The 24,501-nt window shown below is 52.5% G+C and overlaps 2 protein-coding genes across 6 annotated transcripts in view; one reads left to right on the top strand and one right to left on the bottom strand.

The window, feature by feature from the left end:
* The first annotated feature begins 590 nt into the window (after positions 1 to 590).
* On the top strand, positions 591 to 17,500 carry NCOA5 (nuclear receptor coactivator 5). 2 transcript variants are annotated; one of them, XM_065645590.1, is made up of 8 exons: positions 601 to 672; positions 8,174 to 8,240; positions 11,324 to 11,647; positions 11,909 to 12,024; positions 12,220 to 12,346; positions 14,002 to 14,201; positions 14,903 to 15,220; positions 15,613 to 17,500. In XM_065645590.1, exons 2-8 carry the CDS (start codon positions 8,203 to 8,205, stop codon positions 16,248 to 16,250), a joined length of 1,761 nt encoding a protein of 586 aa, XP_065501662.1. In that variant the 5' UTR covers positions 601 to 672; positions 8,174 to 8,202; the 3' UTR covers positions 16,251 to 17,500. The 2 variants fall into 2 exon arrangements, with proteins under 2 accessions (XP_065501664.1, XP_065501662.1); XM_065645592.1 differs by lacking the exon at positions 8,174 to 8,240 and having other exon boundaries at positions 591 to 672.
* A 4,317-nt stretch (positions 17,501 to 21,817) lies between these two features.
* The window catches only part of SLC12A5 (solute carrier family 12 member 5), a 28,325-nt gene continuing 25,641 nt past the window's right edge, over positions 21,818 to 24,501 (bottom strand). Inside the window, exons 22-27 of one of the 4 annotated variants that reach the window (XM_065645963.1) lie at positions 24,241 to 24,363; positions 23,973 to 24,160; positions 23,680 to 23,694; positions 23,015 to 23,148; positions 22,429 to 22,526; positions 21,818 to 22,277 (exon numbers count right to left, since the gene is read on the bottom strand). In XM_065645963.1, coding sequence (XP_065502035.1) covers positions 22,435 to 22,526; positions 23,015 to 23,148; positions 23,680 to 23,694; positions 23,973 to 24,160; positions 24,241 to 24,363 — 552 coding nt within the window. In that variant the 3' untranslated portion in view covers positions 21,818 to 22,277; positions 22,429 to 22,434. Of the gene's footprint in view, positions 22,527 to 23,014; positions 23,149 to 23,679; positions 23,695 to 23,972; positions 24,161 to 24,240; positions 24,364 to 24,501 lie in introns of all 4 variants that reach the window. The other 3 variants (XM_065645962.1, XM_065645964.1, XM_065645961.1) reach the window with 3 other exon arrangements.

The following is a 24,501-nucleotide window of genomic DNA, read 5'->3' on the forward strand; positions in this document are numbered from 1 at the left end:
GCTCTGGATTCCCCGTCCTGCCCTCACTTCCCAAAACTGACGCACTCGAGAGTGCAAAGGGTCCCAGGGGAGTCTCGAGGGCAGAGACACGGAGGGAACGGTGGGGAGGGGATTTCTGGGCCCAGCTCCTGCGGGTCGGGCCTGGGAAGTCCCCGCAGCTCCAGGCACTGGCTGCACAGGAGGACGAGTTTGTGGCTCCGAGTGCTCCCGGCCCCGATCCAGCCCCGAGGGGTCCGGGGGCGGCAGGGCCCGGTGGTCCTCGCCCAGCTGGGGCTGCTCAGGCGGTGGGAGCCCCGGCCGCCCGGTCCCGGTCCCGGTCCCGGCCCTGGGCACCGCGCCCCGCCCCGCCCCGCCCCGCCCCGCCCCGCGCGGGGTCTGGTGGCGCCACCCAGCGGCCTCGGCCCGTAGCGCCCCGCGGGACTACAAATCCCAGCCTGCCTTGCGGTGCCGGGGGCTCGCGGGGCACGCCGGGAGCCAGGCAAGCGCCGCACGCCGGGCCTGTGCCTCGGCAGGAATGGCGGCGGGCGGTACGTCAGCGCGCCGCAAAGCGCGAGGCGTCGTCGTTCCCGGTGGGGCTTCCTCTCCGCTTTGCGACGGTGCCGTGCGGCAGCGGCAGTTGGCGCCTTTGTCCTGGCGGGCGGCGGCCTGAGGCGGAGCGGGCCCGGCGCGGCGGTAAGTCCGGCCGGCAGGCAGCGGGGGGCGGCGGGGCCCGCGGCTCCGGGCGGCGGAGCGGTCGAATTGAAGACGTACCACCGCGACCTCGCGGAGGGCTGAGTCCTTCCCGGCGCCGCGCCGGGCGTGCCCCGCGGCCTGCGGGCGGGCGGCGCCTCCGCCTCCCGCCCGGGCGTCCGGGAAGGGACCGCAGCTCGCCGGGGCTGTTCCGCCGGGTCCGGCCGGTGCGCGGGGATAACGGAGGCGAGCGCGGGGGTGCGGCCGTGGCGGGGGAACGGGCCCGGGGCGAGGCCGCGGCCGCAGTGCAGCTCGCTCCCCGGTTTCCCCTGCGCTGCCTGAGGAGCCGCGAGGGCCCGGCCGGGGGGCCGGGAGCGCCCGGGGCGGCTCCGGCCCCGCAGCAGCGGCGGGTCCGGGGCGGGGCGGCCGTTCCCCGTGCGAACGTTCCCTCGGGGGCAGCCCCGCGTCCGCCTGCGGCCCGGGGGTGCGGGCGCTGCCCGGGTGCGGGTCCCGGCCGGCAGCGGCTCCGAGCGCCGGGCGCTGCCCGGGGCCCGCTGGCAGCTCCTCGGCCCCGCTCCGTCCTGCGGCGCCGGCTGCGGTTTTGCTTTGCCCGGGAACTTTTTGCAGACTCTGTGTGATGTTTCACTTGTGTCACATCAGTTTCAACATCCACTTCAGCTCTGTGTCGCTTTTTGAAGCTGTAGCACTATTAATAACTTTGGTTTTGAAGAGAAGATTTTTAGGGTAATGTGGCTTTATCGAACTTCCAGAGGATTTACTGGCAATAACCGGAGCTGGACTGTCCTTCTGTAGGGCCTGGTCAGTTCCCGTGTGCGGGGATTGGCATCTTTGAGCCAGGTGTGCAGTGGGCTGGTGCCTAAAGCTGGGACAACGTTCAGTTATTCTGGTCTCGTGATTGCTGAGTGGCCCTTAACTGTATAACCTACCAAGTGGAAAATGGTCAGAGGCAGTAAATGCTCTTTTATAGAAGTTCTCTAGTAATTCAATCTGTTTGAGTGTTTGGGATATATTGCTGTTTTAAAAGTGACCTGCAAGTGGGGAAAATAGCTCCCTGTTTTTCTTCATATGGAAAGCTCTTGCACCCTCTTTTGCGGTCATCACCCACTATCCTCACCCTTCAGAAAAAGAAAAGGGAATTTCTTAACTGCTTTTCACACCGTGTGTTTTGCGTCCTGCCAGCAGCAGTGGCAGCTCCTGTTGCCCTGTGTGACATCCCGCTGGCTGTGCTGCCCGAGCGGGGGCTCTGTGGCCCGTCCCATGGTGTTGGAGCCGCCTGGAGGAACCAGTGACACCACCCTGCTCCGAGAGGGGCTCGGACTGGATGGATCTTTCTGTGTTTTGTAGCCACTTCATTTTGGGAGAATTCTGAAAACTTCTTTCCCCTCAGCTGAAGAGAATTTGAGCTGCAATAGTAGAATAGAAGTCTAGTGCTTCTGTACAGAAAAATGGGACGAGATTTGGTACTTCTGACAGGGAAGGTAAAACTGTGTGTGCAGACAAACTTACAGGAGAAGTGAGGCAAATATGGCAGAAGAAATGGCTTTTTTTGTTTGATTTTGGTTTCAGCGTTGGGGGTTTTTTTTGTCCTCCCTGTTCTGGCGGTTCAGTTAATTTTAAAACGTTTATTGGACTGGGAGGCGTTCTCTGCCTTCAGTCCCTGCAGGGTTTCCTAAAAGAAAGAGAAAAGTGATACAAACATGCAGTTGATTGATATTAAAAACAAACAAATAAACCAACAAAATTTTATGTCTCAAATCTGGAGTAGGTGTACCTTTCATGCTGGTTAAGTGTTGTAGAAGTACTTATGTAGAGCTGTTTTGTATTTTTGGATGTTTGACTTGATTATGTAGAGGCTACTTTCAAATTGTAATGAATACAGGTTGCTGTTAGGGAGTGTGTTGGCTGTTGGCATCTCATGATTAACAGCAGAAGTTTCTGTTGATATACTCAATTTTATCAGCTTTCTTTTTCCAGGTTTCTTGCATATTATAGATGGAAAATCCCATCCTGCATTTCTGCAGATGAACGTTTAGGAAGTATGACGACTTTATCAAATAGTTTTCAAACTTTTGAAGTTCTTCTTGAAAGTTTCAGCATGTTTGTGTGGGGTTTTTTTTTAATAAGCTTTACGTAATGATAACTTTCAAACTAGAAAGTATGAATCCTGGGTGGGGTTTGGTGGAATTTTTTTCGTGCTTGGTAGAACATGTTATGTTGTGGGGGTTTTTTTGTTTGGGGTTTTTTGCTGTGATTCTCTGGGTAGGTCTGTGCAGGTGTTCCGGCTCTGTCTGCCCAGTGTGGGTGACCAGGTGTGCTCCCTGCGGGGATGAGGTGCCAGTACCGCATTGACCTGGGTGGGTACTTTCCAGCCATGGACCCGCCTGCTGTGGGAGCCGATGTTTTGGTGGGGACCAGGATATGCTGCTCAGGAGGGGGATGAGGGAGAAACTGTGTTTTCTGGGGTTGGGAAGTTCAGATTTCACACTTAGAAAAGTGATCCGAGCATGGTTATTTAGAGCATTTAAACGGTGCTTCCTTGTTCAGAGCCCGCATTGAAATATTTGGGTCCCGTTATGCAATGTTGTGATGAGTGTTTCCTCTCCGCGCATTAAAATATTGCATAAATTTCAACACTTCTTACCACTGGACTAAAGAAATAGACGTGACAACAATGGGTGTATTGAAAAGCTTAAAGTTAAGATGTTTTAGTGGAAAATGAGTTTTATTTGCATTTCAGTTTGGAGTTAAACCATTAAAACTTATCTGCAAAATAATTAGGTTTGCTACCTTTCGGTATCACAGAAAAGCTCAACCAAAATGCTGCGCTATACGTTTTTGCCAGACCTCTATATCCCCTGTATTAAATTTCTCTGGAGTGAAGTTTGCGTCAAGCAGACCCAGTTGGCTTCTAGTCTGCAAAGCTGTTAAGTTTAATCTTGTTCCAGTTTAATTTTGGTGTCATGGATTGAAATTATATGCATGGCCGTTTTTCTTTTTTGCGAAGAGTTGGATTTGGGACAAAAGCAAAATGGCTCAAGGACGCAAGAGCAATAGCATCAATCAGAGCGACTTCACTAACAGCACCAAGCCTCAGGATTTAGAGAGAAGACTTTTTGTCGGCAATTTGCCCACAGACTACATGACTCGTGAAGAAATGGAAGAGCTATTTTCAAAATATGGCAAAATCAGGGGTTAGTATATTATCTTATGCCTTTTTGTGGCTGGGAATTCAGTGAGAAATATAACTTTCATGCTTGTCAAATGCTGTTTGATGATGATGAGAGGAGTTACTGATGTTGTGCCTAAAAAGTGACCTTTTAATGGTAATTTCCTCTGCCTGCACTTTCTCTGAAAAGCGATTCCTTCGATACAGCTGAAATGTAACGTGTATGTATCAGCTCTGCTTTAGCTTTTGGGGTCACAGGGTGATGTTACAGTATGCTTTCCTAGTCTCTTCATCAAATGGGTCACTGCCTTGTCAGAAGGCAGCTGATCCGCGCAGTGTATTTCAGAGTGTTTGAGCTCTGCGTTCTGGCCCTGGCAGGCGCGGGTTTCACGGGACACTAGTGGCCATTCCTGGGGTGTGCGACGGCCGGGGCGCGGGGAGTCTGTCCCATCGTGTAACTGCTCTTGCCCTGCTGTTAACTTTTCCAGCCCTCAGCATGTACCATGGCTATGGGTTCGTGCAGTATGACCATCTAGAAGATGTCCAGGCCGCTCTGGCCGGTGAGAATGGTCGCCTTTATAAAGGGTATAGATTAGGTAAGGACCACTGCTCCGCGCTCTCCTGACCCAGCATGCGTTCAGTGGAAGGTGCTTTGGTGTGAAGCTCTGGACAGAGCGCTGTGTGAGACCTGCCTGCCGTTACTCTGAATTGCTTTATGGGCTATGGATTTGCCTTCCGAGTTGTTTGCTGTCAGTGCTGTGTGGTTCACCTGCAGTATTTTCTCTTGCTGCCCAGGTCTTGAACTGAAGTTATTTTTATGTGTTAGTATTTCAAAAGCTCTATTACACTGTGTAAGAAAAGGTTAATGTGCTTAGTTTTAAAAACATTTGTAAACCAATATTGCGCTTCATCTTGACAGGTTCAGAGAAATTGGTCACAGCACTTAGTGCCTTGTTAGATAAGTAATCTTAACTTGGATTATTTTTTTGCACATGTAAAATCAATCTGTAAGTAGTGCGATAAATACTAGGTGCTTTCAAAAGGCCATTTTCATAAAGATGAAAATAATTCTCTTAAATGTATTGGGAGCAAACTTAAACAGAAATCAGTGGTTAGAAATCTAAGAGTAATCTATTAAATGCAAACAAAAAAATTACTTTTGAAGGAAGCATATACTAATTTGAGGAAAAGTGGTTTGACTTAGAAAGGAATGAAAATGCCTTGTGGGCAGATGTGTACACAGCAGCAAATATGAGCTTGAAGATGGAAAGAGAGGCAAGTAGGCAAGGAGGGTAGAATACAAGAAGAAATAATGGCTGACATTGCTAAAGTCTGGGAGCTTAAACAGGAACAACTATGGCTGTTCTAGAAGCTGAGGTGTAACTGTCTGGAAATGATAACATTTCTAACGGGAAGGGACTACCTAGCCTTCAGTTAATGTTCCTGCTCTCTATTTTTGAAGAAGCAGAAGGTGTTTTTCATATAATTTCCATTTCAGTAGCAAACTGAAAAGGGCAAAGGAGCAGTTATCAAAAGTGCCACTCTCCAGCAAACCAGCACCTGTGCGGCTCAGTGAGGTGAAGCCCTGCCAGGCGTTAGCGTTGGGTTTCCACAGCCTTGGAAACAGGGTTTGCAGCGCCCGCATGTGGCTGTGGCTGTGCTGGGGTGAGCGATCGGCTCTGCAGCAAACGGGCTTCACCTCACTGAGGGGTTCACTAATGCCAAATAAACCCTGGCTGACTCACGGTACTGCCAGTTTTATGGCTGAAAGGAGCAGTATCTTCTGTAAGACGTTTGATTGGATTAATAAACTAGAACAGTTAAAACCAAGATAGGGTTAAATGGATTTCAAATGAATCTTGGTGTCACATAGATGGAATTGCTCAGTGCTTTGAGTGCTGCTCTGGAAAAATGGATTCCTGGCCATGAAGTGCTGTTGTCAGTGACTTGGAAAACAAACACATGATAATGTTTTACAAAGAGAGTGAAATGATGAAGGTTGAGTCAGTGATGGTGAAATGAGCTGAACTTGTTCCTAAGCCAGTGCTGGCAGAGCTAAGCTGTCAGTAAAGCCCAAGCAGAGGCTCAGCCCAGTGAGCTGCAGGTGGGACCGTGGGGCTGCTCAGTGTTGCTGTGCCTGCTTCAAACAGGGTAATGTACCTTGGAGAAGCCTCAGAAAAATCTGAAAAAGTCTTAAAGAGTTGAAGAACAAGCCCTAGCAAAAGCCTCAGGATACAGGAGTGATGTGATCTGTGTGTTACAGGCAGACTGGAGACAAGAGAGTTTTCATCTAGTAGGCATAAGTATGACAAGTCCATAAATGGAAATAAATAGCTTTTTTTAACAGCAAAGCCATTTAATTCTGGAATAACTTATTTGAGCTCTGGTGGTTTCTGTGCTTTGGAGACTTTTAAATTGGAATTGGATGTTTTGCTAAAAGAGAAGCTCCAGTTCAGTGCCACTGCTGCACTTGGGATAGGAACGTGATTCAAGAAACTGTCATGCGTGTTTGTTCAGGAGGTGACACTGTATGGTTACAGTGGCCCTGTCATCTCAAAATCCTTCGGGACAGAAGACTTTTTTTTTTTTTCTCCTTCCCTCAGAAGTTTTGTCAGTGTTAAAATACTTAACATGTAAATGCTGTTGGCATTAAATAAAATGTTATTAAATCTGTTCGTTTTGCACAAGAGAAGGATCCCTGTCAAAGGTGTTTTTTCTTCTAGTCAAATATTTTTGTTCAGATTTAAGTACTTTTTTGAATTTGAAAGAAATGTATGGTATTGAGTGTAAAAATCATAATAGTTTTCTGCAATGGCATCTTAAAACAGAAAATAAAAATAATCTTAAACCAAAGAAAGCAGATAGTGTCTTGCTTAAAGATAATACTTGACTTTAAGGTGGGAGGGAAATTCTCAACTAAATAAACGCAAGGAGAACAGTTTCCTCAGTTACGCAGTCTGAGTATTAAATATAATTGCTAATAACATGAAACAGTAAGAGGCTTTGGGAGAGTTTAACTCCAATGTTGCATTATACTAATACTTCCACAAATTGACAGAAGTGTTTTCATATCTGTAATGAGTCAAACTGTGTAGGGAATAAATGTCCATGGAATTTAATCATTGGCAGCAGCCAGTGCAGCTGCCTCTGCTCTGGAGAGGCTGCGGCTGCTCCGGGATGTTGTTCTGCGCTGCAGTGAATGTTCACATTGCGCTTGCCTCTCCCCCCAGAAAAGAGAACACGCTGCTTCTTGATTGACAACGAGAGCACAAATTAGAACTAACCCCTTAATTCCAGTTTAAATCTTGCAAGTAATGAAGGTTAGTTTGGGATGTTACAGAAGATGTTAAGACTGAGTCTGCCTGAAGATATTATGGGATGTTTATTCACTTGCAAGAGTCTGAAAAAAGTTAATGTAAATAGCTAATAAGAAATTTTAATTGTTGATAGATTCTCAGGGAGCAGACAGGACCTAGGGTGGTTTGTTCCTTTCCTTAAAAGGTTTTCAGAGTGAAACATCTGCAGTCCTTTCTGTCTGTTCCTGTCCCCCCAGTACACTATTTCTCCTCGATGGCTGGCGCAGGAGGTTTGCTTTCTTCACAGTAGAGCCATGCGCGCCCTGCCAGCTCCACTGTTTCTGGCTGAGGACAAGGCTGTTTCTCCAGCTCTTACTTCCTTGTATTTCACTTAATGGTGTTTTCCATGGAGACGCTCTGAAGCCAACCCATTTTCAGTTTCCTGATCTGTTGCCTCGGTTCGCCTCCGTTAGCAGCAGCGTTTGGGTTACACGGCGCTGAGTTCCCGGGGAGCTGGTGCTGCAGGCTCCTCAGTCCCAGCTGCATGTGCCGCCTGAGGACTGGGGGTGTGTTCAGCAAGGGTAGGGTGTGCTCCACCAGACAGAGCTGGCTGGGAATGTGAGACCGCGCTGGCCATCCACTCCACTCCCTTTCTTGGGGCTTTGCAGACTCTGCTTTTTCTCCTGGAGGCCGTGAGCTGCTTTCTGCTCGCTCATGGACTGCAGAAGAAAGAGATTCTCTTATGGAATGAAGAGTCTGACTGTAGGCCTGAACATAAAGGGTTAAAACTTCACCTGAGCTGTCCACCCTATTTTGAAATCAGAGAAATCCATGAAAATTTAATGATGTTGTACTATCTAAACTTAATAAAAAATTGTCAAAATGACAATGTCTCCTTGCTGAATGGTTTTTCTTGCACCATCTGGATGTTGTTGAGCTTAAGTTGCTTTCATTTGAATTGTGCTGATGATCTTTTTTTTGTTCCATAGCATTGAACAGATGGGTTGATTATTCTTTACAGATATTAAGAAAGCAGTGGAAAGAAGAAATATGAATAAGGCTTCATCAAGGTCCAGTCCGGCACGAAGGTAAAGTACCTGGAAGCAGTGAGTTATACTAGGAAGGTCGGGCTTTCTGGGTTGAGCCCAGCAGCCTGTGCTAAATGTCTGTGTCTCTTCCCTCCCGCCACCTCCCCAGTCCAATGGAGACGCTCGAGCGAGACAGTCGGGACGTGGCTGCTCCACCTCTCCGAGCCCATCTGGCACTGACACCACGGAGGCACAAGGGAAACCTCGTGTCTGCTGTTACTACAGCTAGGCGTTGTTTGCAGCACAGGTTGTAAGAGACTTGTCAGGAAGAATACACTTGACCTTGGCTCCCGCCTCAAATCTCAGGGAAGCTGAAGCAGATCTAGGGAAGGCCGAGGGCCTGTAGCGTTCCCAGTGCTGTGCTGCAGAGGACTTCGGGATCTTACCTCTTCTGGTGTAGCAAGCTCCAGTGCTGAACTGGGACTGGAAAAGAGCGTGTGGGCGCAGCACAAGGCAGAGCAGACGTCTCTTGCGCAGTGACCATGATGTGTACCTGCCAGCTTCTGCTTTTCCACCTGCTGCAGGCACCGCATATGCGGCTCCTGAATGTCCTCTGTGTGTGAAGCCACAGGTGAGCAGAGACACGGACTGTCCTGTCACAGGACAACTCCACATTCCTTTCCATGGTGTTACTAGGGAGCGCAGGAAGACGTGCTGTGGTTACAGCTTGATGTGAGGTGTGCATCTTCTGTGCAAGAAACCTACCACCACAAACCAAAGCAGGAGTAGCTGCCATCCTTGGCATCACTGAGTCATGATGCACTTATCCTGCACAGGGCCAGATGCTCCTGCAGAGACCGTGGCGTGGGCATCACCCAGCCGTGCCTCGGGCACACAGTGGGTCCCAGTGCAGACACAGCAGTGTCAGGTGCTCCAAGTGCTGGCACAAGGCCCCAGAAGTGCTGCCAGCACAGCAACAGGCACCGGTGGCACGTCTTTGGCCTCGGTGGCACTGCAGGTGTGTGACGCTGGGAGTGTGGAGCGGTGATGCAGGTTTTCGGGGCAGACACCTCAGCCACAAGTGCTGGTCCTCGGACCACGCTGCAGAGGGCTGGGCAGCAGCGCCGATGTCACCCTGATGTATGTGAGAGCAGGTGCCCTGAGGAGCGCCGGACGTGTGTGACCGTGGGCACGGGCTGTGGACTGTGCTACCCCTGCGGCTGCCAGAGGCTTTGGTGCCAGGGACAGGCACTGGATTCCAACTGGCACTGCAGACACCACGGCTGTCCTGTGTCACCAGCACTGGGCCCCAAGCAGCACCATGGGCACAGCTGTGGCCGTGCTGGTGCAGGCAGTGGATTCTGGGCCGTACTGCAGATGTGCAAGCAACGGCTGCTGGTGCCGGGCCGGCGGGATCCAGCGGGTGCAGGAGCAGACTGTGGAAGCAGCGACTGCGGTGCCACCTCCGCGAGCAGCAGAGCAGTGATGCAGGTGCCGCAGCAGAGGGGACCCGCGCCACATCTATGCTTCGTTGCAGTTGTGCATTGTTCATTCTGCACCGTTTTGTCTCTGCAGATAATGTGGCCTGTTCTGGTCACCTCCGCTCCAGGTGGAATAAATGTCATATGCCAAACAATTACACTGCATCTGGCTATTTTCCTGTGTGGTCTTACAGCTACGGAAAGATCAGTTACTCAGCATCCATCACAGCAAATCGGAAGTTCCTCCTGAGCTTCTGCCACCGTTCACTTTAGGCTGGGGGGAAGGGGGCGATGACATGTATCTGTCATGGGATGTGGTTACAATATAGGTCACAAACAAGGCAGATTTGTGTGTCCAAGAGGCTGAGGAGTTTACACCTGGCGTGCAAATACAGTGTTTCTTCTACAGGAAGAGGCTAGGTATGCTCTTGTTGGCAACTCTGTAGTTTTTCCCAAGATGTTTTGTATCTGACATAAAAACAGAGAATGCCAGCTCGGTGTATCCCAGATCCACCACATCCCTGCACATCCACCTCGTGTTGTCCTCAGACACGGAACTCGGTCCCACTGCCTCGCTGCTTCCCAGATGCCTGCTCCGTGAATGCTCTATGTTCTGCTTATCTTTCATAAACTAGATTAGGCTGCTAGAGGACTCAAAGTCTGTCAAGTTTTGGAAATAAAAAGATTCAAAAAGCTGTTTTTTCTTTTTTCTGATGGTTGTCAGTATCTTGGGGAAAGAACATTCCAAACTCATGAAGCTTAGTCGTTTCTCTGCAAGATTTTTTTATATTTTGCTTAGACTACAATGAAGTTATGTTGTGTTACTTTTTTTTTTTTCCTGGAAAACAAAAGATGACCTGGAAATAGCCTACTGTTTTGGGAAAATATTAAGACTGGAACATTATTCTGCCTTGCCTCTGAAGACTGTGCAGTACAAAGTGTGAAGGAGATGGATGGTTCAGGTGTGAAGGAGCCCGCTGCTGCCCAGGACACCGTGCTGGCTTGGTTTATACCCTCCTGACACAGGGCATTGTGAGCATAAGACTGGCTTTCTACGGAAACTGTCCCTGCAAATCCAGGACCCAGCAGTAGCTGTCCTTGCTTTCTGCTAGCAGCACAAACCCAACCACACCATGGAACCTACAGTGTCTTTGTCACAACAAGCTCCTTTTAAAATCATATACAAATAACAAATTATTTCAGGTGTTCTGCTGTCATTGACTGGTGACTTTAATGGATCCCTTGAATGCTCCTGGGTATTGCATATTTGTGGTTATTAGGCTTCAGCACCTTGAATTCTCTCACTGAATTTGTAAAACCATGTTTGGTGGATGATCTGTGGCTGACGTTGGAGGCCGGAGGCCTTGAAACTGTGGTTTCTGAGGTGCCCGTTCACTTCTTCCACAGGTGCTCTATGCTCTTAGTGATGCTCCATTAAGGAGCTTTTTGGGTCTTGTTTGCCTGTGATAAACATCAGAATTAAGAAGCTGCTTGAGGCTGCTTCAACAAATACGTTTTTTGGGCAATTCTTGCAGTTGTGGGCTAGGAGGGAGGATTCAGCTGCTGAGAACAGGGTTGTTTTGGCACGTCAGGTGAGAGACCTGGGGATGACAGTGCTCGTGCTGTTAGCAGTCTGACAGAATTCCCTGGTGTTTTCTGCAGAGAGCCGTATGCCTACGGGGATGGCCGGGATGGCAGACGCGACCGCTCCCCGCTGCGGGGGAGCCCACGGAGAGACCCCAGAGATGGCAGGGATGGTAGAAATGGGCGAGATTCCAGAGACCTTCGAGACATTCGAGGTAGAGACATGCGTGATGCCAGAGACCACCGGGACCCACGGGACCTGCGAGACCCACGGGATATCAGGGATCCGAGAGACTTGCGGGACCCTCGTGATGTCAGAGATCCTCGGGACCCACGGGAGCCGCTGTACGACCGATACAGGGATCCACGGGATATGAGAGACCCTCGGGATCCCATGTACAGGTAATTTCCCTGGGATTGTATTTGCCAACACGTTTTTATGGTGATCCTGCTGCAGTGGCTGTGCTGATTCGAGTGGTGTCAGGCATTAAGATAAGGAAATTTCTCTGGCTGGGGACATTGAGTGCCCATTTTGTGTCTTGTGAGGAACAGGTGGGTACTTCAGAAATTAAACTGGAAGAAGGTGTGTGATGCATTTACCAAAGTTACTGCCTGAGATCGTGCTGGAGCATGGAAACCCTTGTTCTTCTGTAAATGTTGCAGACGAGATGAAGGTTATGACCGTTACCTTCGCCGTGAAGACTACTATCGGCGGAAGGATGACTCTTACTACGACCGTTACAAAGAGCATTTTGATAGAGCACCAGGGAATTCAGACGGTGAGTACCTGTCAGGCTGTAACAGGCAGATTCACATTGTCCCTCCGGGAGGTTGCGAGAGATGCCGGCAGTGCCCAGTGTGTAGCGCTCCGTGATGCGGGGTGTTGAGAGATGGACAGACTGGCTGTGTGCACCTCATTGTTCCAAGCAGCTCCAAAGGACAAAATTTTTTCTGTCCCTGTGACTTGCTTTCAGACCGCCTGAAGCGTGAGGAGCGACGCCGAGAGGAGCTGTACCGTCAGTACTATGAGGAAATCAAGAGACGTTTCGATGCAGAGAGACCTGTGGATTGTTCTGTGATAGTGGTGAATAAACAGACAAAGTAAGAAAATAGTTATGACCAATTTTATTATTGCATGGTAGAAGAAAATGGAATTAAGCTTAGTCTGGCCTTGAGACTGTTTGTCTTACAGGTTGTGGAGCGCGGCTGTAGAGCCCTCAGAAAGCCACCGCTCCTGTTGCTGTTCTGGGAATACATGTTGATGAGATGGAGACATGTTGTATCTTGTGCTTTACCCTTACGGCCTTTTTGTCACTTATCACTATATTTTGTCCTGATACTTTTCTACCTACCCTTCATGTCATGACAGGCTGTAGTGGCCTGTACTTGTTATTCATGGGTGACCAATATGGAATTATCAATACGTGGCAGTGAGCAGGTAGCACAGAGCAGTGTCAGGGTGCAGGCAGGCGGGTGTACGTTTCAGCACTCCCGTCAGAGTGGATTCAAGGTCAGGTACCCGTCCATACTGTCAATCCAACATGGAAGATGTTTAAAATTCCTGCTGAAAGTGGTCGTGAATGATACCAACAGCATGTGTAAGGGGTAACCAGGGCCATCTCATGTGGCAGTCTGAGCACTTGTGAGGCATACCCCCCAAACACAGTGTGGCTTTTTGGTGTGCTGAATGCAAGAGTGTTGATCTAGGGAGAAACGCGCATCCCTGGAGAATGGTGCACTTTCTCGTGGAATGTCAGGACTTGAAACAACTTTTGGAGTCAAAGGGACTTGTGTCAAAAATGTTACTGTGTGGTTAGTTTGGAGAGTGGGCGCTGTGCTGGGGACAGCGGGATGGGCTGCAACGGTGGCACTGCTGGTGTCTGTGCCTTTACAAACCGTAAGAGCTGGAACACGTTAATAAATCTTGGGTATTGAAGAACTGATGTCACCTACTGTAGACCTGTTCAAAGGTGACTCCCAAGTGACTTAGATACATGATCAGCGTAGCTTGGGAATCCTTAACAGGACAGTTGGCAGGGGAAAAGGTTTAATCACAAAGTTGACATTCAAAGGCGATAAATTGAACCTCTTTCAGAAAGTGTGGAAAGAATGCCTGTGCAGTTAGTATGGCAGCTTAGAAAAAGACGTGAAAGCTTTAAGCTCAGCTGTAGGAGCTGTGGTTTGGGTTTGGAAGGGGAAGTCTGTGGGACAGTTGGTGCTGGGTTAGAGCAGAAACCAGCTAGCAGAGCAAAAGAGCAAGAGAAAATGTATTTGGAACTCAAGTGAATGTTTATGGATGGGCAGTTATCCTCTGAAAATTAATTGGTCTGTGCTGCAGTGAATTAGGACAAGGCACATTGGAGCAGTTAGGATACCGAACACAGCACAGGTACCCGACTCCTGTGGGTTGCCTGTTCTGCTCTCTACCCCTTGGATCTCTTCAGGGATAACTTATCTCACTTAATGAGTTTGGTTTCAACACATTTATGTGTAAGTGAATTTATAATAGTGTAAATCCCTTTGCAAACTCTTTGTTTCTCAACTAAGCTGAGGCTTGGTTTGTAATCTCTCAGTTAAACTGAACTGACTGATTCAGATCAAAATAAGGGTAGGATATGGGCTTTGGTGTTATCGTAATAAGATTGCTTTGGTACTGTCCTGTTAAACACTGTGAAGTTTGGCAAGTGTGAGCTGAGGGGGGGATGTGGCAGGGTTTGTTTTGCAGGACTGACTGAACTCTGGCTCTGCTCTGGCAGGGAATACGCGGAGTCGGTGGGGCGGAAGGTGCGGGACCTGGGTATGGTGGTGGACCTGATCTTCCTCAACACGGAAATGTCACTGACGCAAGCCCTGGACGATGTCAGCAGAGGAGGGTCTCCTTTTGCCATTGTCATCACCCAGCAGCACCAAGTTCACCGTTCTTGCACTGTTAACATCATGTTTGGCACCCCACAAGGTACCAAGGTCTCCGTGTGCTGTGTTGCTCTCTGGTCACTCTGAGCCACTCAGAGTGCTGCATTAGAACACTTGCTGTCAAGCAGGGTCACACAGGACAAAGTTCATCTTACTGTGACATAAGTAGTTATTAATGACTTGACACTATGTCATGCATGTGAATATCATTATTTACAAGTTTCCATAATACTTTTTTTGTCCGTTGTCAAAAGGACTGTCTAATTTCTGCCAAGAGAGAATCTCGGCTGCATTCTTAGCACATAACATCACCAGCCTTTGCATCTTGGGGCAAGTTGTGAACCCCAGCAACCTTCAGAGGGCAAGTTTTGGCTCTGTTCAAGGCTTTAGCAGTCAAATGGCTGGAACTGTCTCCTCTTGGAGCACGGAGAATTTATGTGAGAGCTAGAGGGAGCTGCTTTCCCTTTTAGTTGGGTGAGAGGCAAGAAAGACACTTCTTGGCCTGATACAAAAACTTCTCAGAGCCCTTGGCCATGGAGGAAAAGGTTGGCCTTGCTGAGTGAGGCCTTGAGCCTTCTGTGGGCTCAGGAAGCGGCAGCGTTGCTGTAGGAGCTTCGCAAGCCCAGGCTTGCGATCCCAAAGCGGTGCCTGCCAGCAGAGTGGGACGTGCTTGTGTGCACAGGGCGAGGCACCACGCATTAACGCCACTTTGGTTTGCCTGAAACGTGTCTTTTCCTTGCGCAGAACACCGCAACATGCCCCAAGCTGATGCCATGGTGCTGGTGGCAAGGAACTACGAGCGCTACAAAACCGAGTGCCGGGAGAAGGAGCGTGAGGAGATCGCGCGGCAGGCGGCCAAGATGGCAGATGAAGCAGTGCTGCAGGAGCGCCCACCCCCCGCGGATGAGGGTGTCCGAGGGGGGCACCCGCCCGGCATCCAGACTCTCCTGAACCTGCTGGCAGACAACCGCTATCTAACCGCTAAGGAGATTGATAAAGTCATTAATTACTTGAGAGACCGGAAGGAACGGTTATTGAGGGGAAGCGCTGATTCTCCGCAAGGTAAGTTCTTCAGCCCCAGACATCGTCTGGTTTGTGAGCTCTGTGGGCTGGGACCCAAAAACACTCCTGGGACTGCAGAGGAGTCCCAGTGCCATAACTCCTGACACAGCGCCTCATTTTATGGAGATGGACGTGTCCTTGGGGGTCCTGAGATGATTCCTATGTTTCACGTGAAAGAACGGTGGCTCTGGGTTCTCTCGGGGAAGCCCCAGGGCTGCTGTCACTGGTTTGATCGCTACACAAAGGGCAGCAGTTCTGCCGAGTGGTTTGGTTTCCCCAGAGGGTGTCTGTTCTTTGATGCGGGTGTCTTCGGTAGTTCTTTCACAAGTTCTCTTCAGGTGCCCCTTCAAGGGCAGTTGCAGAGCTTTAACCCTCTTTCCTTTCTTTCCCAGCACCCATGTCAAGACAGCCTTTGGGGGCACCTTCAGGACCATCTCTGGGCAGTCAGTCCAGCCTTCCCAGCTCCCAGGCTCATCAGAGTTCACAGCCTCTGGTCCCTGCTCCTTCTGTTCCAGTGTCCTCTTCTAATCCTCAGCAGGAGCTTCAAGCAAAAATCCTCAGTCTCTTCAACAGCGGGACAGCAGCTGCTGTAGCAAACAGCAGTTCTGCAGCCCCTGTGGGCGCTTCAGGCGGCACTCCAAACCAGAACTTTGCTAACACAGCCAGCAGTCAGGCCTGGCCCACACCAATGAATGCAGGAAATTTAAACCAGGCTCAGCAGAGATTGCAGACTCCGAGCACACAGCTTCCTGCCCTCCAGGGCCCTTCAAGAAATGCAGGTCCAAGACCTGGAGCTCCTCCACAAGCTCAGTCACTCTATGGTCAGCACCCAAATCGCCTCCCTGCACCTGGCAATGTACCTGCTCAGAGGCCAGTATCTTCTGGGATCAACTTTGACAACCCCAGTGTACAGAAAGCCTTGGACACCCTTATCCAGAGCGGTCGTGCGCTCTCCCACCTGGTGAGCCAAACCGTGGGCCAGGGGCGAGCCGGGCCCTCCGCCCAGCAGCCCATGGGTTCCTACCAGTGACACTGCTGAACCTGCCTGGCCCTTTCCCCTCCCCTTTGTCATTCCATACTTAGAGCTGTTCAAAGAGTCCCCTGTCCCTGACACGGGACACGTGCCCCGGGATGTGCATGTCCTCTCTGTTTCGGTGAGAGTGCAGCCCAGTGGCATCACTGCTGTTGCTCGCGCTGCCCGTCGTCACCTCGGTCTGGTTAGCGGTGTTTGCAGAAGTGTGCTCTGTTGTCTCAGTGGCAGGAGGTGCTCAGAGCCACTGTGGATATTCGGTTGTTCTGTCCGGTCCCAGAAGCTGCTGCAGTGACAGCCCTTCTGCATTTTCCTCACTCCCAGTAGCGGTGCATCTCCCCATCATGTTGCAGCCTGCTCTCGCTGAATGGTCTTACTGTGGTGTTGGGTCAGCGGTGAGGAAATGAAACGGGACTGAACAGAGTGGTACCCTGACCGGGCCTTCTTGGAGAACCCCCTGTTTTGGAATGGGCACTATTTTTCTTTGCTTTTTTTTTTAATGGTATATAAGCCAGTTGGCAAGTCCAGCAGTAGTGCTAGAGCTGAACTCCTGAAGCACAGGTCTGGCCACTGCTCAGTACCTTGGGGCCATGCCGTTGTGTCTCGGCAGAGGCAGAGAATCACTCCTCACCGTGCCGGGCAGCTTCGGTCTGAGCGCTGCACCAGATCTGAAACACGAGCTTCCAGCCAAGGCAGACATTGTAAATGGTCTGTCGATTTTCCTACACCCAGTGGTCACTGTTAAGATCAATCTGTTAAATTTGGCATATGAATTTCCTGCTTTGGGACGGTTGGTTACTGGAGCCCCCCCAGCTCAGCTGCAGCTGCGCTGAGGTGCTGCCGGCCCTCCCGGGGGTGAGTGTCTGCTCCGCAAACCTCATCTCCCTGTTGGCTGCTGGTTTGTCCAGCCAGAGGGGAGAGGCAGTGCCAAGATGCAATACCATAATTTTGTACTTTTTTTCAACACTTTGAAAGCAGCAGCAGACAGTTGAGTAGAAAATTGGCCAGTGATTCTTCACGGTGTTTTTAACCAGTAACATACTTTGATACCAGAACACAAAACATCTCTTAATGATTTCGTCCTCCCCATCACAGCCTTAGAGTCTGTGGGCTTCCTGCAGAGAGCCCAGAGAAACTAAGCAAGCGCTGTTCTTGGAGCCGAGGATTTTCTGTGTCCCAGGCGGTTTGTGTTGTAGCTTTTTTTTTTTTCTCTCTGTGCTGTTAACAAGAGGACATTACTTTTTAATAAAAAGACAGGAAAAACGTCTTGTTGCATTTTTGACACTTGACAGCTTGAGTACAACTGAGATCCATTGTGCCACTGTGTTTGCCATTGCTCCCCTCCAGATCGGCTGTGCTCAGCGCTGTGTGCTCAGCAGAAGGTGTACGAACCTCGCTGTGGGTGCTGTGACAAGAGTCTGTCTCTGTTGTAACACTTTGGTTGCAAGTACCTCGTGCTCCTCATTCTCGCACAGTAAACTGGTGGCTCCGGGGCAGTGGGAGGGGTGTCAGTGTGTCTGTCTGCTGGCTTCCCTCCAGCCACTTTGGGCTAGGTGCCTTTCTCTGTCTCCACAAGCCCACAGACAGGTAAAGCATCTTTGCATGAGCTTAATCACGGAACTGTGGGGCAGGGAGAGGCTGTTCCTGTCCTGATGTTCTGCTTCTTCTGCAATCTGCTGCTCCCTGTCAGGACTTGCTCCTGCTTATGGAAAGGGTAGCAGCCAAGTGCAAAATAGCTGTGGAGACCCTGGAAGCAAGTGAAAACTCCCCATGCAAGTAGTGAAGGGTGTAATAAAATCATTTATTGCATTTTGTGCAGACAGGAGTCTAGAAAAATGAATACAGTTAAAGCAGTAAAGCATTAACAGGGAGCATTCAACAGCCGAGGAGCCACTCCTCCATTAATACCTGCACAGAGAACACAGGGCTGTACTGAGGCGGCCTAATGCACGATACTGAAACACACAGAAATTAAATGCAAGCCTAACTATTTTTTTTTTTTGGTTTGCAACCTGTTTTATTTACAAGGTTTTAAACTTAATTGCATTGCTCTGCACACAGATTCTCTAAAACACAAAGCATACTAGGTCACTACATGTCTATTGAAATATTGCACTCGAATAAAAGTCACTTGAATGAACGTAGAACATCTAGCTACAGTGATTAAAAGATTATTGAATGAACTGACTTTGTGGTAACATTCATAACAAATATATTGCACATGTAGCACAGAAAGTGTTGTAACCAGCAAATCTGAGACCTTTTGGTCTTTCTGCTGGTTTTTAGTCCTGCTACACAGAGGAAGGTCTTGACTCTCCTAGTGCAACCCTGACTCCTGTGCAGAATCGCATCCTGCGCCTCTTCCAGCCCCGGCCCAGGCCGGACGCTGCAGCCACCTGCCCGAGAAACAAACCTGGGGGTCAAGACCTTCCTGTCTGGAACAAAAACCGAAACGTGTCTGCGCATGTGCCAAGGAGGAACTTGCACGTCTACCGGAGGAGGACACTGTGTTCACCAAGGTGGAACGGCAGAAGGTGCTCCATGGGGAACCGAACACTCACAGAGGCCGAACGTGCAGGGCTGGGTTTGTAAACTAACATGCAGTGCTGTCTGCTAAAACTGGCCCTCTCTGGCCACCGGGGAGCGAGACCTTGCCATGGGCGTCAGCACCTTTCTTGCCACAGCCAATTTTGTCTGGCGGGGTGTCGGGGCAGCCCTGGCCCTGTCTGAGCTGTGCCCCTGTTCTTGCTATGGGATGAGGGAGGGAAACACCTTTGTTGGGGCAGCGATGGAAAGTGGTCGCCTTCCCACTCCCTGGGGAGCCGGGACCACAGCTTTATGGGGGGGTTGATGTGCTGAGGGGAAATTGGATCTGTCGATGATGCTGGGGAGGTGACGAAGCAAACCCAGCAGCACAGAAGCACGTCCTGGGCTGCTGTCACCACCGCTCCATGGCCAGTGTCGCTCCCACTGCCCAAGGATGAGCACGTTGCTGCTGCGCTGCCAAGGGCAGGTGCTGCCTGTGGTCTCGGCCGCTGGTGCTGCGCAGAACCTGCTCCACACTCGCCCCTTGGCCCTGAGCTGCTCCGTGTGCCGGGCAACAGCTACACTGTCATGAGAGGGTGACAGCAGGGAGCGGGTGGCAGCTTTTGGAGAGGCAGAGCAGCTGGCAAGTGCTCCAGGCCCAACAAGAGCGGTGCTTGCATCTGTGATGAGTGGGCAGGTTGCCGTGCACGCCTCCCCCATTGCTGCAGAAGTGCCTCAAGTAATTTTGGGAGGCTGCAAACAGCACGTGAGCTTGTGTGTGCTGGTGTCGGACCAGCTCCAAGGGGCAGAGCAGCTGGACACTGGCAGATCGTGGTTCTCGTGGGGTTGCCCTTCCCTTGTCCCTCGCAGCTGCTGGCTCCTGCACCAGCTCCCGCGGCTGAGGCAGCGGCAGGACAAGCGTGCGCTGCCCTGCGTGACTGCACCATTCGTCAGCCTGGAGCTCCTGTGCTGAGACTGTGTGTCAGCCCAGCCTGATGGTCACCTCCCATCCACCACGAGCTCCCCTGCCCTTGGGACCAGCTCCCATGCCAGAGGCTGTGACACAGGGAAACAGCCGTGCAGACGGCCGAGCTACCACGGCACAAAGTCTGGCTGTGGCTGCTGCTGGAGAGAAGGGAGGCACTTTGGAGGTGATGGAAATGGAGGAGCAAGGTATAAGCAGGCACAGATGGGGCTTGGTTTTGGTCTGGGAGTGTGTCCGAACAGGATCATAAAGCAAGAAGAAAAGAGGAAAGAAAAGGAAATAAGCTGGAAAAAAAAAAAAAGGAAAAAAGGAAGGAAGAGGAGGAAGAGAGAGAGGAGAGGAGAGAGAGAGGAGAGAAGAAAGAAGAAAGAGAGAGAAGAAAGAGAGAAGAGAGAAGAAAGAGAGAAGAGAGAAGAGAGAAGAGAGAAGAAAGAAGAAAGAGAGAAGAAAGAAGAAAGAGAGAAGAAAGAAGAAAGAAGAGAGAAGAAAGAAGAGAGAGAGAAGAGAGAAGAAAGAGAGAAGAAAGAAAGAGAGAAGAGAGAAGAAAGAAGAAAGAGAGAAGAAAGAAAAGAAAAAATCATCAAAACCCCACTCCTTTTTATCCAAGCAGTCCCAAATAGCTTCGACCTGGACGAGCAGGGGAGGGCTGCAGAGGGTGCAGGGCACTGGTACCAGCCAGGGCTGCCGGTACTCGGCCCCCGCAGGGTGCTGCAGCCCCCACTCCCTCTGTGCTGGCCGGGGTCTGCGGGTCCTGCTGCGCTGCGGGGCTGGGGAGTGGTTTGGGTGGAGGAGGCGAGTGCTCCAGCGCGGGGCTCAGCTCCAGCAGGCACAAAGCTGCTTGCGGCCAGGCTGGTGCAGAGCAGCCAGTGCTGCCGGGAGAGGGCAACTCTTAGCAGGCTACACTTTGAGTGGAAGCTCAAATCTGCTATGAAACAAGTTCAGAAAAGTCTGTGACTTCTTTTCCCTGAAAACTCTTAAGAAGCAAAATTGAGAAGAGAATGAACCTGCGACCTGGCCCTTTCCTGGGGGTGCCGGCGCCGGCTGCAGCCACCAGCACCGCTCCAGAGCCCGTGCTGTGACAGATGGGCGCCCGTTTGGTGCAGGAGCAGCCTGTCTCGGCTCTCCGTCCCCACAGCCTGGTGCTAGCAGAGCCCTGCATCTCTCTGAATAGATATAGATCTCTATATATAGACTTCATCTGGTTCTATTAACATAAATATGATCACTTTTAAAAATACACTTACTGTATTATGTACACTATGTACATGGGACCAGGGCGGGTGCCCACAGGCACCTTGGCTGCCCTCGGCACCGCTTCCTGCGTGGTTCCTGGAACCGTTCACATTTGTTAAAAGCTCCTCAGTTTCTCCGGCATAAGAGATGCTGGGGGGGGACGAGAGGTGACCCTGCAGCTGCTGCCAAAGGTAAGACGCCTTTAAACTAACCTGGCTGCCCTGCTGCTTGCATGTGGGGGCTGCAGCGTGTGCTGGCGGGACAGGACGAGCTTTGGGCTGCAGGGGCCACGGGGCCAGTGCCTGGGCCAGGCAGGGGAGGCGGGACCCCTACAGCCCCTCGTGCGGGGGCCAGCTGGACCCCTGAGCTGGCACAGCAGGGCTGTCAAGACCAAGCAAACAGACTTTGCATATGTTAAAAACTATGCACAGATCCAGACTTTCCTGCAACTCCACTGCAGCATCTGCAACTGCCTGGAGCTGGGGCTGGGTTTGGAGTGAAGCCCTGGGGATCAGCAGCAAGGTGAGGAAGCAGGTCGGGGTACAGACTCCCCCACACTCTGGCCAAGTGCTGGTGCCTCGGGGGTCAGTGGCCCCCGCGCAGCTCCAGGGGCTGGAGAGCAGCTCCGGCTCATGCTGCACACAGCAGGGCCACCACTCGGCTCCGGACACTGCACCTCCACGCCACAACTGCGGCACAAGCACCAGGACAGCACCAGGGCAGAGAGAGCCTGGAGTGCGAGGGAGGGGACGGGAACACCCCCCACCCCAGGCCGGGGCTCCTGCTGTCGCAAAGTTGCTGCTCGTAGCCCCGATCCCCCGTGGCTGCCCCCCACCCTCTGCCCCCTCCAAACCATCAGCTGCATCTCCAGCAGCTCAGCCCACAGCCTCCAGCGACGGACGGCACCGGAGCGGGGGCTGTCCAGGCCCGGGCGCTGCCAGAGGCAGGAGAGGAAGGTCTGGTGAGGAAAGCTGGTGGCCTCTCTCTTCTCCTGGGACCAGGGCATGAGCAGCGGGCACGGGACACGGGCGCATCCAGCCAAACTCCGGGGCAGCAGCACGGCCAGAAGCCCATCTTGGTGCAGCCGCCCTCCTGCCCGGCCTGGCTGCGAGCAGCAGTGCGGGGCTGGCCCTGCTGGGGACGGGCGGTGGCGGCAGCGCTGGGCTCTGGTGCTCAGTCCACGGAACAGTGTATATATGTATATATAAACAAGGACAGCAGTGCTGTGATGTTGCAATGAGGAACAGCTGCTCTGGTGCTGGATGCTCCCGGAAGATCTGGTGCTGCAGTTCGAATGGAGAGATCAGGGCACGGCCAAAGCCAGGTGAAGTTTCTGCACATCGGCTGCCATCAGGCCTCCCCTCCTCCCCTCCAGGAGCTCGGTGCAAAGGGGTGGCGGGGCTCTCAGCGTGCAGACAAACCTCTCTTGCGCACCGTGTTTCAGGAGTAGATGGTGATGACCTCCCGGCCCCCACCACGCACAAGGAGTACTCGGTCCAGATGCTCCGTCAGCACCTCAAGGAACTCCATGTCTGCACGACCGTCAAGGAGGACTAACACCACGATGGAGCATGGGGACCAGACCATGCCATCCCTGCCCAGCCCCATGCCCAGGGAGCTGAGCCCACGGCACAACACCCCTGCACCAGCACCGGGGGCTGGTGGAGTCAGGCTGGAGCCGGCCACACGTGTGACAGGGACTGTGGCTGAGCCCAGTGGGCAGCCGAGCCCTGTGGATCCGGCCGCAGCCTCGCGATGTGCCATTGTTCGCATGTGTGGGTGTAATGTTCACGTGTCCCACACAGGTCCTGCACATGTCACCTCTGCCAGACAGGCAGGCTGGTGCCAACAACAGCTGTCAGAACCAGCGGGAGGTGCAGGGGGGTCAGGCTCAGGCACTGGACCTGGCACTGCACCATCACTCACCTGCAAGATCCAGCAGCCCTGGGGCAGTCGCATTCCCTGGCCCTCAGCCCACCCTGTGGAGAAGGGTCAGACACCCACCCCACGGGAAGGATACAGTTCTCATCCCCTTTCCGGTTGCGGGGGGGCCCTGGCATGTTCAGCAGGACCAGCTTGGCATCCTGGGACTTCTTAACGATCACCTCATTGAGCTTCACAGCTGTGTGCATCCTCCGCACGTTGGACTGGTTCCTGGGGGAGAGAGTGCGCATGGGCAAAGGGACGGGCACAGTTGGATTCCAGCCCCACACCAGAGACAAGGGGCCACAGCGGGAACTGGCCTCCTGCCCCAGTGGGTCCAGGGCTGGGCTGCAGCATGAGCTCAGGGAGCAGCGAGAGCTTTGCCCAGCACGGCTGCTGGCAGCTCTGAGCCTGCACTGGTGGCCATGAGCAGCGGACCACGCTGCGCGCGGCTGAGCTCAGTGGGAGCACGCAGGAGTAGACGGTGCAAGTGTCACCATGGGTGCCCCAGCCCAGGTTTGTGGGATGCTGCCGGCAGCGGTGCAGGGCGGACAGAGAGCGTGCAGTGGGGCACGCACAGTGCAGAGCCTGCGCAGGGGCTGGCAGCCCTGGCCCCCGCACGCTGCCTGGGTGAACCGTCTCACAGGGTGCCGGCAGTAGCTGTTGCAGCACACCAAGCCGCCCTCGTGCACGGGGCAACCCCGATGGCAGCAGCCCAGCTCCCCCGCCCGGGACCCGGCACCCAGCCAAACCCAGACTTACAAGTTCTCCCACTCCCTGCCAGGATCACCATGAGGCCAAGGGATAGAGAAGAGAGAAAGAGAGAGAGGAGGTGAGTGCCCGGTGCATGCCCCGCGTCCTGCAGCGCACACTGCATGGGTGCCTCGTCCCCTACAGGCACAGGGAGCCCACCCACCCCCCGCCCAGCCTGAGCGGCCTGAGCTCAGGGATCCCAGCCCCCTCAGAACAAGGGCCGCGCGGTGCTGCTGGGGAGGACAGGGCTGGCTGAGGCCCAGAGCGCAGGTGGGACAGGATGGCAGCATGCAGGGCCATACGGCTTCATGTTGAAGAAGTCCTTGATGCCCTCAGGGCTGACAGGGCTCTTGCTCTTGTTCTTCTCTGCAACAGACTTCTCCTTGGTCCAGGTGAGATGCACCTTCTCCGGGGCCGTCTCCACCTCATCCCCAGGTGACTGGGAGCTGCTGGAGAAGGTGGTGGCATTCTTGTCATGGATGAGCTGAACCTGCAGAGAGGAGAGTGGGACGGTGGGCAGGGGCCAGGGACAGTCGCTTGCCTGGGCCCCATCCTGGTGCAGCCCCTCACCTCCTCCTCCGGCTTCTCCTCGCCATCGCCCACCTGCTCCTCGGGGACATTCAGGCGCAGGCGCGTGTTGGCCGGGTTCTTGCGCCGGATGGAGCCACGGGACTCATCCGTGATGCTCTGGATCTGAGCAGGATGGGGTCAGCCGCGGGATGGGGCAGGAGAGGCCCTGGCTGGGCACACACCAGCCTGCAGCCCCAGCTCCCCAGAAGGACGAGTGTGCAGCCTGGGGGCAGCTCTGTCACCACGGGGGCCAGACCCAGC

The sequence above is a fragment of the Caloenas nicobarica genome, chromosome 15 (assembly GCF_036013445.1).
Source record: "Caloenas nicobarica isolate bCalNic1 chromosome 15, bCalNic1.hap1, whole genome shotgun sequence".
Taxonomy (NCBI): Eukaryota; Metazoa; Chordata; class Aves; order Columbiformes; family Columbidae; genus Caloenas; species Caloenas nicobarica.

Coding starts and splice junctions, on each gene's coding strand:
- NCOA5 (XM_065645590.1), top strand. CDS start 8,203: ATGAATAAGGCTTCATCAAGGTCCAGTCCGGCACGAAG. Junction 8,241..11,323: donor AGGTCCAGTCCGGCACGAAG/GTAAAGTACCTG, acceptor TGTTTTCTGCAG/AGAGCCGTATGCCTACGGGG. Junction 11,648..11,908: donor CCTCGGGATCCCATGTACAG/GTAATTTCCCTG, acceptor TAAATGTTGCAG/ACGAGATGAAGGTTATGACC.